A 12536-nucleotide genomic window follows, 5' to 3' on the forward strand; every position below is an offset into this window, starting at 1 on the left:
CGCGGGGCCGAGGCGGGGGCCGGGGTCCCCGCGGAGGCCCGCCCTCACCGGCCCCCTCGCGCCTCTCTGCCCGCAGCCCGTCGGAGCCTTGCTGCTGGAGCGCTGCAGAGTCACCCAGGAGGAGCCCAGCGGCTTCTCCATCAGTGAGTGCCGGCCCCGGGCTTGCACCCCCCCCCCCCCCCCCCCCCCCCCCCCCCCCGGGCCCGGTCGCCGCGTCTGTCTGCGCGGAGGCAAAGTCCACTGCCCCGGGCGGCCGGAGGGCGGGCCGGGCTCTTCCCCCGGGGCGTAACCACTTGCTGGCTGCAGCCGCAGGTGCCCTAGGACTTTCTGTCTTGTTGGGGAGCCTTGCACTGTTCGGGTGCCCGGCCGGGTTCTGGGCGCCGGGGAGGGTCCTCCGGGTCGTCTCGAGAGCGTCGAGTCAGCAGAGGACGGCGGAGTTCGTGCTGGTTTTCTGGTGTGGCGCTCAAAGGAGAGAAATGTGTGTTCCCCGAGTCCAGGAGGGCAGAAGTCCGACAACAGGGTGTCTGCAGGGGTGGTTCCTTGCCGGGGAAACTTTACCAGGCGATCCTGGCTCCCCGGGGTCGCCAGCAGCCCGAGGTGCCCGTTGCCTTTGTAGAGTCAATCCTGTAGTCTCCCATGGGCGTGTGGCTCATCCTCTGCGTGTTTGTCTTCAAATTTCCCCTTTTTACAAGGACACTAATGGGATTAGGTTTGGTACCCAACTCTTTTCAGGTTGATCGGTTAAGTAATTGCACTTGTAACCGTCCTGACTCCAAATAGGGTCGTATTATTAGGTTCTAGGGATTAGGATTTGAACATTCTGTTCTGAGGACACAATTCAGTCCACAGCACAATTGGTGGGAAGCCATGAGTCTGGGCTGGGACTGGAGGAGGGGACACTTTAGGACGGAGGCAAGAGGAAGCTGAGGCCTGTGGCGGGCTGGGGGGACGGGCAGTGGGCGGGAACAGACGGGGGGGCTGCTCCCTCTGCAGGCTTCATGGAGGACCCGGAGAGGAAGTACCACTTCGAGTGCTGCAGTGAGGAGCAGTGTCAGGAGTGGATGGGGGCTCTGCGGCGAGCCAGGTGGGGTGTGGGCCTGCCTGGGGGGGGGTCTGGGGCACAGCAGGGCTCTGTGAGCCTACGCCACTTTCTCCCCCAGCTACGAGTTCATGCGGAGGAGCCTCATATTCTACAGGAATGAGATCCAGAAGATGACTGGCAAGGTACACAGAGGGTCCAGGGGAGCCGGGGGTGGGGGCAGGGGCGTGGGCCCCTGGGGCCTGGGCTCATGCTGCCCGTTCACCCACACAGGACCCCCTGGAGCAGTTCGGCATATCTGAGGAGGCCAGGTTCCAGCTGGGTGGCTTGAAGGCCTGAGTCTGGAACAACCCCCCGCCCCATCCTCTCCAGGCCCTGGGTTTCCTGGTCAAGCCTGGATTTGCTGCAGATGTTTGGCTTAAAGACTTCAAAAACCCAAGATCGGTGGGGGTGGGCAGGGGCAGGTTGGAGAAACAACCCACTGACCCCCCCCCCCCCGGCCCCCGGACTGGTCTGCACCTATTGGTGCCCCATGCTGCTACCGGGGGACAAACGTCCACTCCTAGAAGTTGCGTCCAGCCCCTCGGGCACATCCGTCTGGGGTCTGGAGGCTCCTGAGGCTGGTGTAGCTCTCCTGGCCTGTGCAGGCTGAATGTACAAAGCTAAACGATGCTGTGAAGACCGGCGTGGTGGCCACGCCTGCTGGAGCCACTGTGAATTCTACTCCTGCTGATGGGGCAGGCCCTGGCCGGACGCCTCTGGGTGGAGCTGGAAGTCTTCACTCTCAGGCCAGCGTGCTTGTTGTATTCAAATAAAGGGACCTCTTTTCCACGTGGGATGGTGCTGCCGTGAATGCAGGAAGGGGCTGCTGGCCCCAGGTGGTTGGAGCTGGCTCCCGAGGCAGGGCAGTGAGGCCTCTGTGGGACGGCAGTCCTCCCCAGCTTGGAGGTTTAAGTGCCCAGGAGCAAGGGCCAGGTTGCCCCAGGAGAGGGACAGAGACCTAGAACCAGACCAGGGAGAGGCAGGGAGGCTGGGACTTTGCCAGGCCCCAAGGGACAATGGAAGGGTGGTGTGATTGAACCTGAAGGTGACCTGTGATCCCAGTTCCTAGGCCTTCCCTTGAGTACAGGCAGGACCTCGGAAAGGGTTTTTGCCAGTGTTAGAATCCTAAGTCAATCCCTTTTAATAAAAAAGGGAGGCATCCTGGGTGGGCCTGGCCTAATCAGCTGTAAGCACGGGAGGGACTGGGCCTCCCTGAGGAGGGTGCTTGCTGTCTGCCGTGGTCACGGGGCTGCCTTAAGGAGCCTACCAGGCTTCTGCCGGGAGCACCGTCCTCCCCACTGGGGGAATGGTGAGCGTGACCCCTGGCCCTCACACCTCTCCCTTCCTTGCTGCATCATCGTCAGAAAGAAATGCTGCCGCCAGATGAGGTTCAAGTGAAAAGTATTTTATTACAGCGCCTAGAGGTGGAAATGCAGAGTGCACTGGGGTTCTCTTAGGAAAAGAGGGTCAAGCCAGCAGCCCAGGGAGGGACAGGCCATGCCAGCACCCCCAACTGAAACACAGTCTACCAGAAACACAAAGCAAAGCCCCGTCTGAGTTACAAACCAAGGTCGAGAGACGTAGGAAACAAACCAGTGTGGCTGGACCGTGGGAGTGAGGGCGGGCGGGGCGGGTAAAGAGGGGCACGTGAGCCTTAGGTAAATCACAGTCCGTAGCTGCAAGAGACGGCGAGCTGCCCGGGAGGGCCGTGTTCACGGTTAGGTTTTCCTGAGCAGAGCCCCCTGCGGCCCACCAGACTTCCCTGAAGTTGCCCGCGGTCGGCGGTAGCCCCGGGGCTCTGTGCACGGGCCTGCTGCCTCCCCTCCTGCTAGGGTCAGCCCAGCCACCGCGGGGTGATCCCAAACACGCCCCCGCTCGTGCCGGAGACTCAGTGTGGCACGTCCGCGGGGAGCCCCACGTCAGTGACCATGCGGGCCCCCTGAAGTGATGCAGTATGTGCGAACAGGGTCGCTCTGTTCTACGCTGGGGACTCAGGCGTGACCTCTCCGCTGTCCACCCACCCTGTAGCTTTTTAGGGAGCCCTGTGCCCCTGACACGGGTGGGCGTGTGTGTGTGTGGCCAAGCAAACACTGCCCTGTCCTGGGGGCCAGGGCTTGGGGTTCACGGGGGTGAGGCACAGCACCTTCATGCACCGGGGGCGCCAACCCAGAGGGAGGGAGCCAGGGCAGCCAGTTACAGAAGGATGGGCCAATTTCAAGAACCCATCGCGAGCACCATCTTCTGCCTCAACTATTGCTCTGGGCCAGGGGCGTCTCCCCCAGGGCAAGCAGGAAAGCAGGGCTCTGGCAGGCCCCTGCCTGTGGAAACCAGGGGTCCAGCCAACTTCCAGAACAGCCAACGGCCAGACCCAGCCTGCACAGATTGGTCTGCCTCCAGGCGGCGGCTGCAGGCAGAAAAGGGTCCTGCGGTGGCTGTCTTTGGCCTGCATGCCTCAGGCCTCTGCCTGCCCACCAGAAGAGCGGGGGCCAGGCCGAGCCTCCCGGGCAGGCAGGAGCTCAGGGCCTCTACTTGAGCAACGGGCTAAACACAGCCCACCTTTGGAAAGAGGCAAGTTCCCTGTGTTCCTTGGGGGATGCAAGCACCTGAGGACAGGGCTCTGACCTCACCGACTCAGCCCTTCCTAGAGCACCCATCTCGGGGTCCAGATCCCTCTGCCAGGACCTGGGCTGATGTTGGCCCTTTCGGGGGGGGCTGGGGGCTTCTGGACGCACCCTCTGAAAACCACATACATACACAACACTGGCCGACTGCTACCCTGGAGGAGCTGGAGAGCCCTACTGGCAACCTCTAGACGCCTCCGAACAGCTCCCCCAGCTTTGCCCTGCCCCCGCCCCCCCCCCCCCCCCCCCGTGCGTTCACTGCCAAGCACCATCAGAGCTGCTCCAGGGTGGGGGCGGCACGGCCTCAGCGACCGCACGGACTGGCCAGAGGGGCTTGGGCAGGGCGCAGGGCCTGTCCACTCCACCCCGGGAGCCGCGGTCACGCGGTCCGGGGCCGAGGGCCGGCCCTGGGCCCACGCCACTGTGTGCACTTGAATAAATAGAAAGGTTCTCCCCTCACTTTTCTTCTTTAGTTTACTATGCATTATACAATCTAAAAATAAATGAAGTCAAGTCTATGAAATTTATAAATTTTCATCGCATCTCTATAAAATACTGTCACTCCTCAGCGTGACTCTCCTCTGTACAGACACACCAAGCACCCGTGACTAACCTGCCCCACGTCACCGGCCCACGTGCCGCGAGCTTACTACGCGCTTTGGTGGACCGCGGCGGGAGCCCCGGACGAGCAGGGACGTACGACAGTAAATGCACTTGCACCAGCCCGCCACGCCGTCGGGAATCGGGTACCAGACCTTCCCCAAGCACCACTCGGAACGGGTCCGCGCAGGATCGGGGAGGGTCTGACCGCCCTACGCCCGCCGACCGTTCCTATGCCAAAGGCGCTGATCCCAGGCCAAAGGGCCAACAGTCCGGTAGGAGCCGTTCACAGTGATGGGGCGGGGGCGGGCGCCCCCTCGGGGAGAGGGCCTCTTCCGAGGAATGTCACGACAGCGCGAGCCACCCTCCACCTGGAGACAGCCATGCCTTTGGTATAGGAAGAGCGGCGAGAATAAATAGGGCAGGCGCCTCACGGCCTGGTTTTGGCGTTGGTCAACCTCCAGTCAGCACCAAGAGGACGAGGTGGCGGCGAGGCCTGCGTCGAGATAGCACCGGGACCGCGGTCAGCGCGTCCGCGGGCAGGCCAGTCCTTCGGGTGGACGTCTGTATATAGATCCTCTCATATATAGTATTTACACTTCTCGATAGGTTGCCTTTACGACTTCGGTGGAGTAAAATAAGTCAGGATTGTTTATACTTTTTAAAAAACGATAAATACTTTATCTAAAACTATCGACAGTACGAGCCGGAGCCAGGCCCCAGCGCCTCCTGCAGGTCTGCACAGCACGGATTCACAGTAGAGCCTCGTCCCCCGTCCTCAGTCCGTCCTTGCCGTCCCGTGGCCGGCCGCCGGCCCAGCCCGTCCTTGCATAGGTCTCACGGTTGAGGTAGAAATCCTAATTACCTGCAGAGACGCGCGTGGGAGAAAAGGCAGCACAGATTCAGCGTCTTTCTTGGGGGGGCCCAAACATTCCCCCAGGCCAGGGAACCAAAGCCTCCTACAGGCGGACGGACGGTCGGACAGACAGAACAGGGTTGCTGCAGGCCCCGCCTCTCCTGGCAGGGACCCCCGGCGCCGTGCCCCTGGTCTGCTCGGAGGCAGCAGGTCCCCGTCCTCCCCTCCCCCCCAGGAGCCTTGGCACCAAGGCCCCCCGGCCGCAGGCCAGGCCCTGCTCGCAGGCCAGCCCAGGGAGACCGCCCGTGACGGCCACGGGGCAGAGGAACAGAAGGCGGTGGTCCCCTGTGGGCCAGGACCAGGAGCCTGATGCCCAGATGCTTCCGCACGCACACCTCGGACCTCTTCAAAGCCGGTCCCGGCCGCACGCCTTCTCTGATGGCGTGAGGCCCCCGCGCACGCGCACGCGACCTGCTCTACCTTCTGGGCTTTTCCAACAGGACTGTGGCACAGCCCGTCCCCAGACGTGCACCCTGACCGGGAGGCCGTTACACTGCGGCGGCCCCACGCCTGTTTCCACTTAAACACGCGGCAGACAGTGGAGGATGGGCCGGCCCAGCGCCCCGTTAGCAGCCGGCTTCCTTTCCTCGAGCCCTCGGCCCCGCGGACGCCAAGCCGCACCAGCAGCGGCCGGGCCGGCTGTACCAGGGCCCAGCTCCCTAACGCTGACACGCGGCCCGCGGGGGCCTCACGACGACCCTCCTCACCCGCTTCCGAAGACGGGCCTTTCCTACACGGCCCTGCACGCCTCCACGCTGACCGCCCCGAGGCACGGGCCGCGTTCCCGGGAGCGGCAGGAGGCATGCTGTGTGGGCACCAAGGCAAAGCACTGCCCCCCCGCCAGGCAGCCGTTCCTCTGTGGCCGGCGCCACGCTGCCCTGGGCCTGCAGGCAGGGGCCTCTGGCTCAGGAGCCCGAGGCACGAGCACCAAGTTTGGACGACCCTCTACGTGTCGCCTTTTCTTAAAGCCCTAAGGGTGCGTTCAGGGAGACAGGCTGCGGGAGGCCCTAGAGCAGACAGACGGCAAGGCTGAGCCCTGAGCTGCCCCGGGGGCCCCGGTCCCTGGCCGCTGCAGACACACAGCCTGAGGGTGACAATGGCGGGCTCCATCCAGCTAGACGGGCCGGGCCGGGCTGCCGGCCTCAGCCACCTCCTCCCGGCCCCCTCCGCTGGGCAGGGGCCCATGGGGGCTTGCCGTAAAGGGCTGGGCCGGGCGAGAGCGGGCCACCCCCTGGAGCTCCGCGGTGGCTGCTCAGCCGCCCCGGAGGCCGGAACACACGGCCAGCCCTGCCTAGCCGCCCGCTTTCCCTCGCCTCACTGTGCTCTATCTTCCCTTGCACACAACTCTCAGGACCAACCGTCTCCACCCGAGGCAGAATAGCCTGGGTCCCCTGGGCCCCTCCTCGGAGCCCTGCGGGCCCGTCCACTCTCTGTGGAAGGAAGGACAGACAGTTCAGGGTCTCGTATGGGCCCCCTGGTTAGGCTCTAGCCTTACCTTACAGAATACGAACTGCTAGCTAAGCAAGGTCTTTATCTCGGCTTAACCCCCGCAAGGCGCGCGGCATACGGAGGCGGCATGCCAAGGGAAACCCACACGGCAGACGGCCCCGTGGAGCTGGCCTGCGGGATCACGGGCGCGGCCTGGGCCAGGGCCAGCCCGGGCAGGGGCTGGTGGTGCACCGTGAAGGAGGGGCGGGGGGCCTTGTGCGGGAGGGAGGCGAGCTTGATGGACAGAGAGGCGTTAGCAGGCTGCAGAGAGGCGGCAGAGGAGGTGGGCAAGAAAGCCTGGTTAGCCGGGAGGGACGCGAGGTTCTGCAGAAGCATGGGCTCAGAGTTAGCTGGGAGCAGCGCGGGGGCAGGAGGCAAGGCGGCGTTAGGGGGAGGGGGTGCGGGGAGGGCGGGCTGCCCCGGTGGGGGCGGGGGCGGGGCCTGAAAGGAAGACGCGGGGGCGCCGGCCACCGCCTGCAGCGGGCTTAGGCTCAGCGTGGCGCTGCGACACGCAGCCCCGCGGCCGAAACTGGCTCCAAACGGATGGGCGGAGGCGGAAGGCACCGCGTGGTTAAAGACACCTGCAAACAGGAGAGAAAAACTCAGCTTCAACAGGTGGGCACTCGCCAGGCAAGCGCAGAGAGACACAACAACAGGGAAGCAGACAGCGGCCACAGGTCCGCGTGCGGCGCGGGTGCGGGGGCGAAGCAGCAAGCAGCGGGCACGGGCGGCCGGGTGCGACTTACCTGCAGGGCAGCGCCGGGCCGCACCCCCTGCGGGCACGCCCACCCGGGCTCCCAGCCGCGAGACAGGGCCTCGCCTGCCTGTGCCCAGCAAGGAGCTGGCTGCGGACTCCTGGGGCCCCAAGGCGGGCCCGGCCCAGCCCGGCCACGTGGCTCCTCTCCACCCCTACACGGTGCCACCACACAGCATGCGCTGTGGCCCTCGCTCTTGCCCAGCACCAGCCCCCGAGGCTGCCCAGAACCCATGGGCTGTGTCGGGTCGGACAGAAGACCTCCACGGGGAGGAGACAGAGCCCTAGTCGTGGCGCCAGCCCTCCTGAAGGTACAAGGGACGCCGTCACAACCAGAGGGCCTGACGCAGGCCGACTCACGCGTGAGCGCTCTGCCCACACCACGGGCACATCTGCATCTCACGGAAAGGAACGAGGTGGCAGGTGCAAAGTGGACCCCAAGGGACAGGTGGGCACAGCCTCTCGCCCCTTAGGGGGCCCTGCAAGGGAACCTGTAAAGCAGTCGTCGTTAGCCCAGCGGTCCGGGAGGGCGACGGCGTGCGGCCCGCAGGACCCGACACTCAGGCGGGAGAGACGCGCGTCTGCCTACCTCCAACTGCGCCGCCTGCCACCCCGGAGGAAAAGCTGCCCATGGCGTGCGAGTTGGTCAGTCTGGTTGCAGCGGACGAGACGTGCACCAGGCCGGCGGCGGCCGGCACGGAGCTGAACAAGGACTGGAGCACGGACGAGCCCAGGTTGGCCTGCAGGGACATGGGACCCAGGGCGAACTGTGGGCCGGGGGCAAAGGTGCCCAGGAAGGGGCGGTGTGTCTGGGCGGAGGGGGCCGCGCTGACTGCCGAGGACGCCGCCGTGGCGAGGCCCGGGCCGCTGAGGAGGCCCCCGGGAGGCACAGTGGCGGCAGAAATGAAGAGGTTGTGGCCGTTCTTCAAGTCGGGCTCGCGGTCCCGGCCCTTGCCCGGCTTGCTGTGCACCAGCAAGGGCTTGTCCGGGGGCCCGCACGCCGGCAGGCCCAGCTCGCCGGCCTCCCTGCCCTTGGGGCCAGCCAGTCCTTCCAGCTGCCTCTTGTTCACAAAGGCGCCGGACTCTGCGGCACTGCCCTCCTTGCCCCGCGGGGCAGGGAAGCTCAGGGGGGTGCCCAGGCTGGCCGCCTCGGGGACCTTGTGGGAGAGAGAAGCACCATCGCTGAAGCTGTGTAAACTGAGGTCGGCGGCCAGGCCCCCGCTGAAGGTGAAGCCATTGGGAGGGTTGCTGCTGGGGCTCAGCCCACCAGCCCCCGACAGGGCACTGGAAAAGCTTTTCCTGGGGTGGGCAGCCAGCTTGGCTTCAGCCAAGCCGGGCTCCTCTAGGGGGGGCCGGAAAGCGAACAGGGAGTTCTGGCTCAGGGCGGAGCCGGCCTGCAGCGGGCTGTCGGCGCACTTGGCCAGGCCGAGGTCGGAAATGGGTGAGAAGGTGGATTTCCACTTGCTGCTGTTGGTGGGCTCGCTGGCAGGGGTCGGCTTCCTCCCGGCCAGGCCACCACCTGATGAGGAGAGGCAGAGCCGGTGAGGCCCGGGGGCTCAGAGTCACCCCGTTCCGCCCAAGGGAAGTGTGCTATGGTAGAGCGAGGGTGGGACGGGACGGGAGCTGGAGACTGGAGCGTCTGCGGGGGGTGGGGGGTGGGGGGTGGGTCAGGCACGCAGAGTGTGTCAGATGCTGGCCCGGTTCGACGGTACCGAGACCAGCCATCGTGGGGACACAGGTGGCATTCAGCATCACCCAGAGACAGTTCTAGAAGCCTGGTACGGCTGGTCCTGAGTGTCAAGGCCACACCCTGGGGCCTGGGAGTTACAGGGCAGGGTGCACAGCTACTCACCGCTTTCCAAGGTTTTTGGAGGAGATTTGCTTTCTAAGGAGATTGTTGCAATTTTTCTCTCGATTCTATCAAGAAAAAAATACATGACAGATGTTTGAAATCCATTTGCACATGGACTGCCCAGGGAGGTGGGGAAGCAGGCCGACACACAGCCTGCCCGCCTGCAGACCTCTCTAGAGCCCGAGCCCAGCAGCAGGCGACAGGGCCGAGAGCTCGGGAACAGGGGTGTCACATCCCAACACAGAGACACCCCCGAGTCCCAGATGGGGCCACCTCTGTTTCACCTTGCCTCCTGGGCTCTTTGTCAAACCCCCGAGACCTGCTGTAGCTACAGGCACCGCGTCGGCGACAGCGGGTGACCTACGTGACCCGCAGCGTGCGGCACACGACGGCGAGTCGGTACTCGCGGCCCCGCCAGACCGCAGACCACACACACTCCACTGCCCGCACTTCCACGGCACATCCTAGAGAACACCGCGACCTCCACAAGCGTAAGGAAACTGCCCAAGAGAATTTGGGAACCGTGAAGTTGGACATTCCCAACACAAAAGAAAAGCACTCAAGCGCAAAACTTTCAAAAACGTAATTTACGTAAGCAGAAGAGGAACAGGATGAACGAACCTAGACAAGACACCAAAAGCGCAGGCAACGAAAGAGAACAAAAACAGAACTGGACCCAAATTTAACACTTTTGTCTTTCAAAGACACCTGCAAGAACGTGAGAAGAAAAATCAGAGGATGGAAGAGAACGTTCGCGGGTCAGATATCAGATAAAGGACCCCTGCCTAGAACATACGAAGGACTCTTAGAACTCGACAGAAACAAAGGACCCGAGCACACATCTCTCCCCAGACACTCCAACGGCCGTCAGCGCACGAGAAGACACTCCACACCACTGGTCAGAGCGGCGGAGCCCACAGCTACAGCGAGACCCCACCTCACGCCCACGGGAACGGCTATCACGATAAAAAACAAAACCAGACCGGAGCAGGTGTCCGCGAGAATGGGGAAAACCCGGCTCCCTCACCACGCCGACGGGGGGTGGGGGGCACGCGAGGTGGGGGGCACGCGGTGGGGGGGTCGAGGTGGGGCCACGAGGTGGGGGGACACACGAGGTGGAGGTGCACAAGGTGGGGGGAGTGAGGTGGGGGGAGCGAGGTGTGGGGGTACGAGGTGGGGGGACACGAAAGGTGGAGGTGCGCGAGGTGGGGGGAGCGAGGTGGGGGGCGCCAGGTGGGGGGGCACGCGAGGTGGGGGGGCACGTGAGGTGGGGGACACGTGGTGGGGGAGGTCGAGGTGGGGGCACGAGGTGCGGGGACACACGAGGTGGAGGTGCGCGAGGTGGGGGAGTGGGGGGGGAGGGGGGTGGGGGGGCGCCGGGGGGGGGGGGGCGCGAGGTGGGGGCACGCGGTGGTGGGGGCACTGTGGAAGACCATTCGGGGATTCCTCAAAACACTGAACACAGAGTCACCGTCTGACCCTCCAGTTCCACTCCTGGGTAGATTGAAAATATTTTTCTTTTTTTAAAGATTTATTCATTTATTTGAGAGACAGCGAGCAAGAGAGCGAGAGTACGTGCACAGGCGCGTGCACGTGGCCGCATGAGCAGGGGGAGGGACAGACGGAGGAGAGAGAGAATCCTCCAGCAGACTCCATGCTGGGCGTGGAGCCCCATGCGGGGCTCCACCTTACGACCCTGAAATCACGACCTGAGCCGAAATGAAGAGTCGGACACTTAACCGACTGAGCCCCCCAGGCGCCACAGTTGAAAACATTTTCAAGCAAAAGGAGGTATACGAAAGTTCACAGCAGCGTTATCCCCATTAGCTCAACACCAGACACACCAAGTGTCCATCAGCATGTAACGAATGAACATAATGTGTGCGGTCCGTCCCCACGCGGGAACACGCTCCAGCCTCAGGAAGGAAGGGACCCTGACACCTGCCACGGCACAGAGGGACCCCCAGGACACTGGGCTCAGCGAGAGGAGCCAGACCCCGAAGGACACATCCCGCAGGACCCCACTCCCAGGACGTCCCCAGAGGAGTCCCGTCCACACAGACAGAGAGGAGAGGGTGGGAGCCGGGGCTGTGGAGTCTGTGTTAAGGGACACAGGCTTTTTTCTGGGGTGATAAAATTGATACTGGTGAGGGCGCCTGGGTGGCTCAGTTGGTTAAGCGACTGCCTTTGGCTCAGGTCATGATCCTGGAGTCCCGGGATCGAGTCCCACATTGGGCTCCCTGCTCGGCGGGGGGTCTGCTTCTCCCTCTGCCCTCTTCCTTCTCGTGCTCTCTGTCTCTCATTCTCTCTCAAATAAATAAATAAAATCTTTAAAAAAAAAATTGATACTGGTGATGTTTGCACAACTCTATAAATATACCAAAACCCACTAGATTGCACTCTCCAGACAGGAGATGCGCCACAGGAATTAGATCTAATAAAGCTGTTCCGTATCACGAAAGAATACCGTTCGTGATCAAACACACCAGATGTGCAGAGTCGACAAGAACTGGGAACTCTGCTCTCTCGGGCCCGTGCCTGCTGTGGCCGCCTGCGTGCCCTTCGTCTGCTCTAACCAGGTGACATACACACCAGGAGCGAGACCGGACACAGCAACGCCACGTCCCGGGGGCTCTAGGCCCAGAGGGCTGGCCCTGCCCTGCATGTGACGTCTCGAGGCGAAAGACCGCCCAGGCCCTTCCCGAGGAGCTCCTCACCAAGTCAAGGTTAAGAGTCTCGGGAAACTACCCACTCGAGCACAGCCACTGTGTGGGACTGCGGACAGCAGCTGGGGGGCCCCAAGGGGGAAGCGGTGACCGTGGCGGTCAGGGCCCCTGCACCCACCAACCAACGGTAGCTGGACACTGCCCGTCCTTCGCCCAGGCCCTGCCCTGGGAGGGTGACCTCATCACGAGCACCTCTCCTCCCAGAAGCCCCGCCCGTGGATGCCCCGGCCCCACTCGCCTGGCGCTGCCTGGCTCGTCCTCGGAGCCCTGCTCCTCGTCTGAGGTCAGTGGGGAGTAGTGGGCCCCGTTGGTCTGGCTCAACGGCTTCTCCTTCTTGAGGATGGGCGGCTGGTCGTTGTCCTGGTAAGGGACAGGGGAGCTCTTCAGGCTCTCGGGAGACGAGATGGCCGTGATTTCCAAAGGCTGATTAATGTTGCTGACCTGAGGGACCAGCACAGACACAGCACAAGCCTGTCAACGGGCTCCCCGAGCACCGAC

The 12536-nt window shown here is 63.6% G+C and overlaps 2 protein-coding genes across 9 annotated transcripts in view; one reads left to right on the top strand and one right to left on the bottom strand.

Moving 5' to 3' along the window:
- The window catches only part of PLEKHJ1 (pleckstrin homology domain containing J1), a 2719-nt gene extending 844 nt beyond the window's left edge, over window positions 1-1875 (top strand). The window contains exons 3-6 of the mRNA XM_034997733.1: window positions 77-143; window positions 994-1084; window positions 1161-1224; window positions 1313-1875. Of these exons, the coding sequence (XP_034853624.1) occupies window positions 77-143; window positions 994-1084; window positions 1161-1224; window positions 1313-1378 (288 nt within the window). The 3' untranslated portion in view covers window positions 1379-1875. The remainder of the gene's footprint in view (window positions 1-76; window positions 144-993; window positions 1085-1160; window positions 1225-1312) is intronic.
- Window positions 1876-2465: 590 nt separating this feature from the next.
- The window catches only part of DOT1L (DOT1 like histone lysine methyltransferase), a 50157-nt gene continuing 40086 nt past the window's right edge, over window positions 2466-12536 (bottom strand). For 4 of the 8 annotated variants that reach the window (XM_034997719.1, XM_034997724.1, XM_034997723.1 and 1 more), the window contains 5 exons: window positions 12277-12479; window positions 9313-9377; window positions 8050-8979; window positions 6714-7287; window positions 2466-5167 (listed from right to left, as the gene is read on the bottom strand). In XM_034997719.1, the coding sequence (XP_034853610.1) occupies window positions 6749-7287; window positions 8050-8979; window positions 9313-9377; window positions 12277-12479 (1737 nt within the window). In that variant the 3' untranslated portion in view covers window positions 2466-5167; window positions 6714-6748. Of the gene's footprint in view, window positions 5168-6713; window positions 7288-7820; window positions 7952-8049; window positions 8980-9312; window positions 9378-12276; window positions 12480-12536 lie in introns of those variants that run through there. The other 4 variants (XM_034997720.1, XM_034997722.1, XM_034997721.1 and 1 more) reach the window with 4 other exon arrangements.

This window comes from Mirounga leonina, unplaced genomic scaffold, assembly GCF_011800145.1.
Source record: "Mirounga leonina isolate KUSES-001 unplaced genomic scaffold, KU_Mleo_1.0 Mir_94, whole genome shotgun sequence".
NCBI lineage: Eukaryota > Metazoa > Chordata > Mammalia > Carnivora > Phocidae > Mirounga > Mirounga leonina.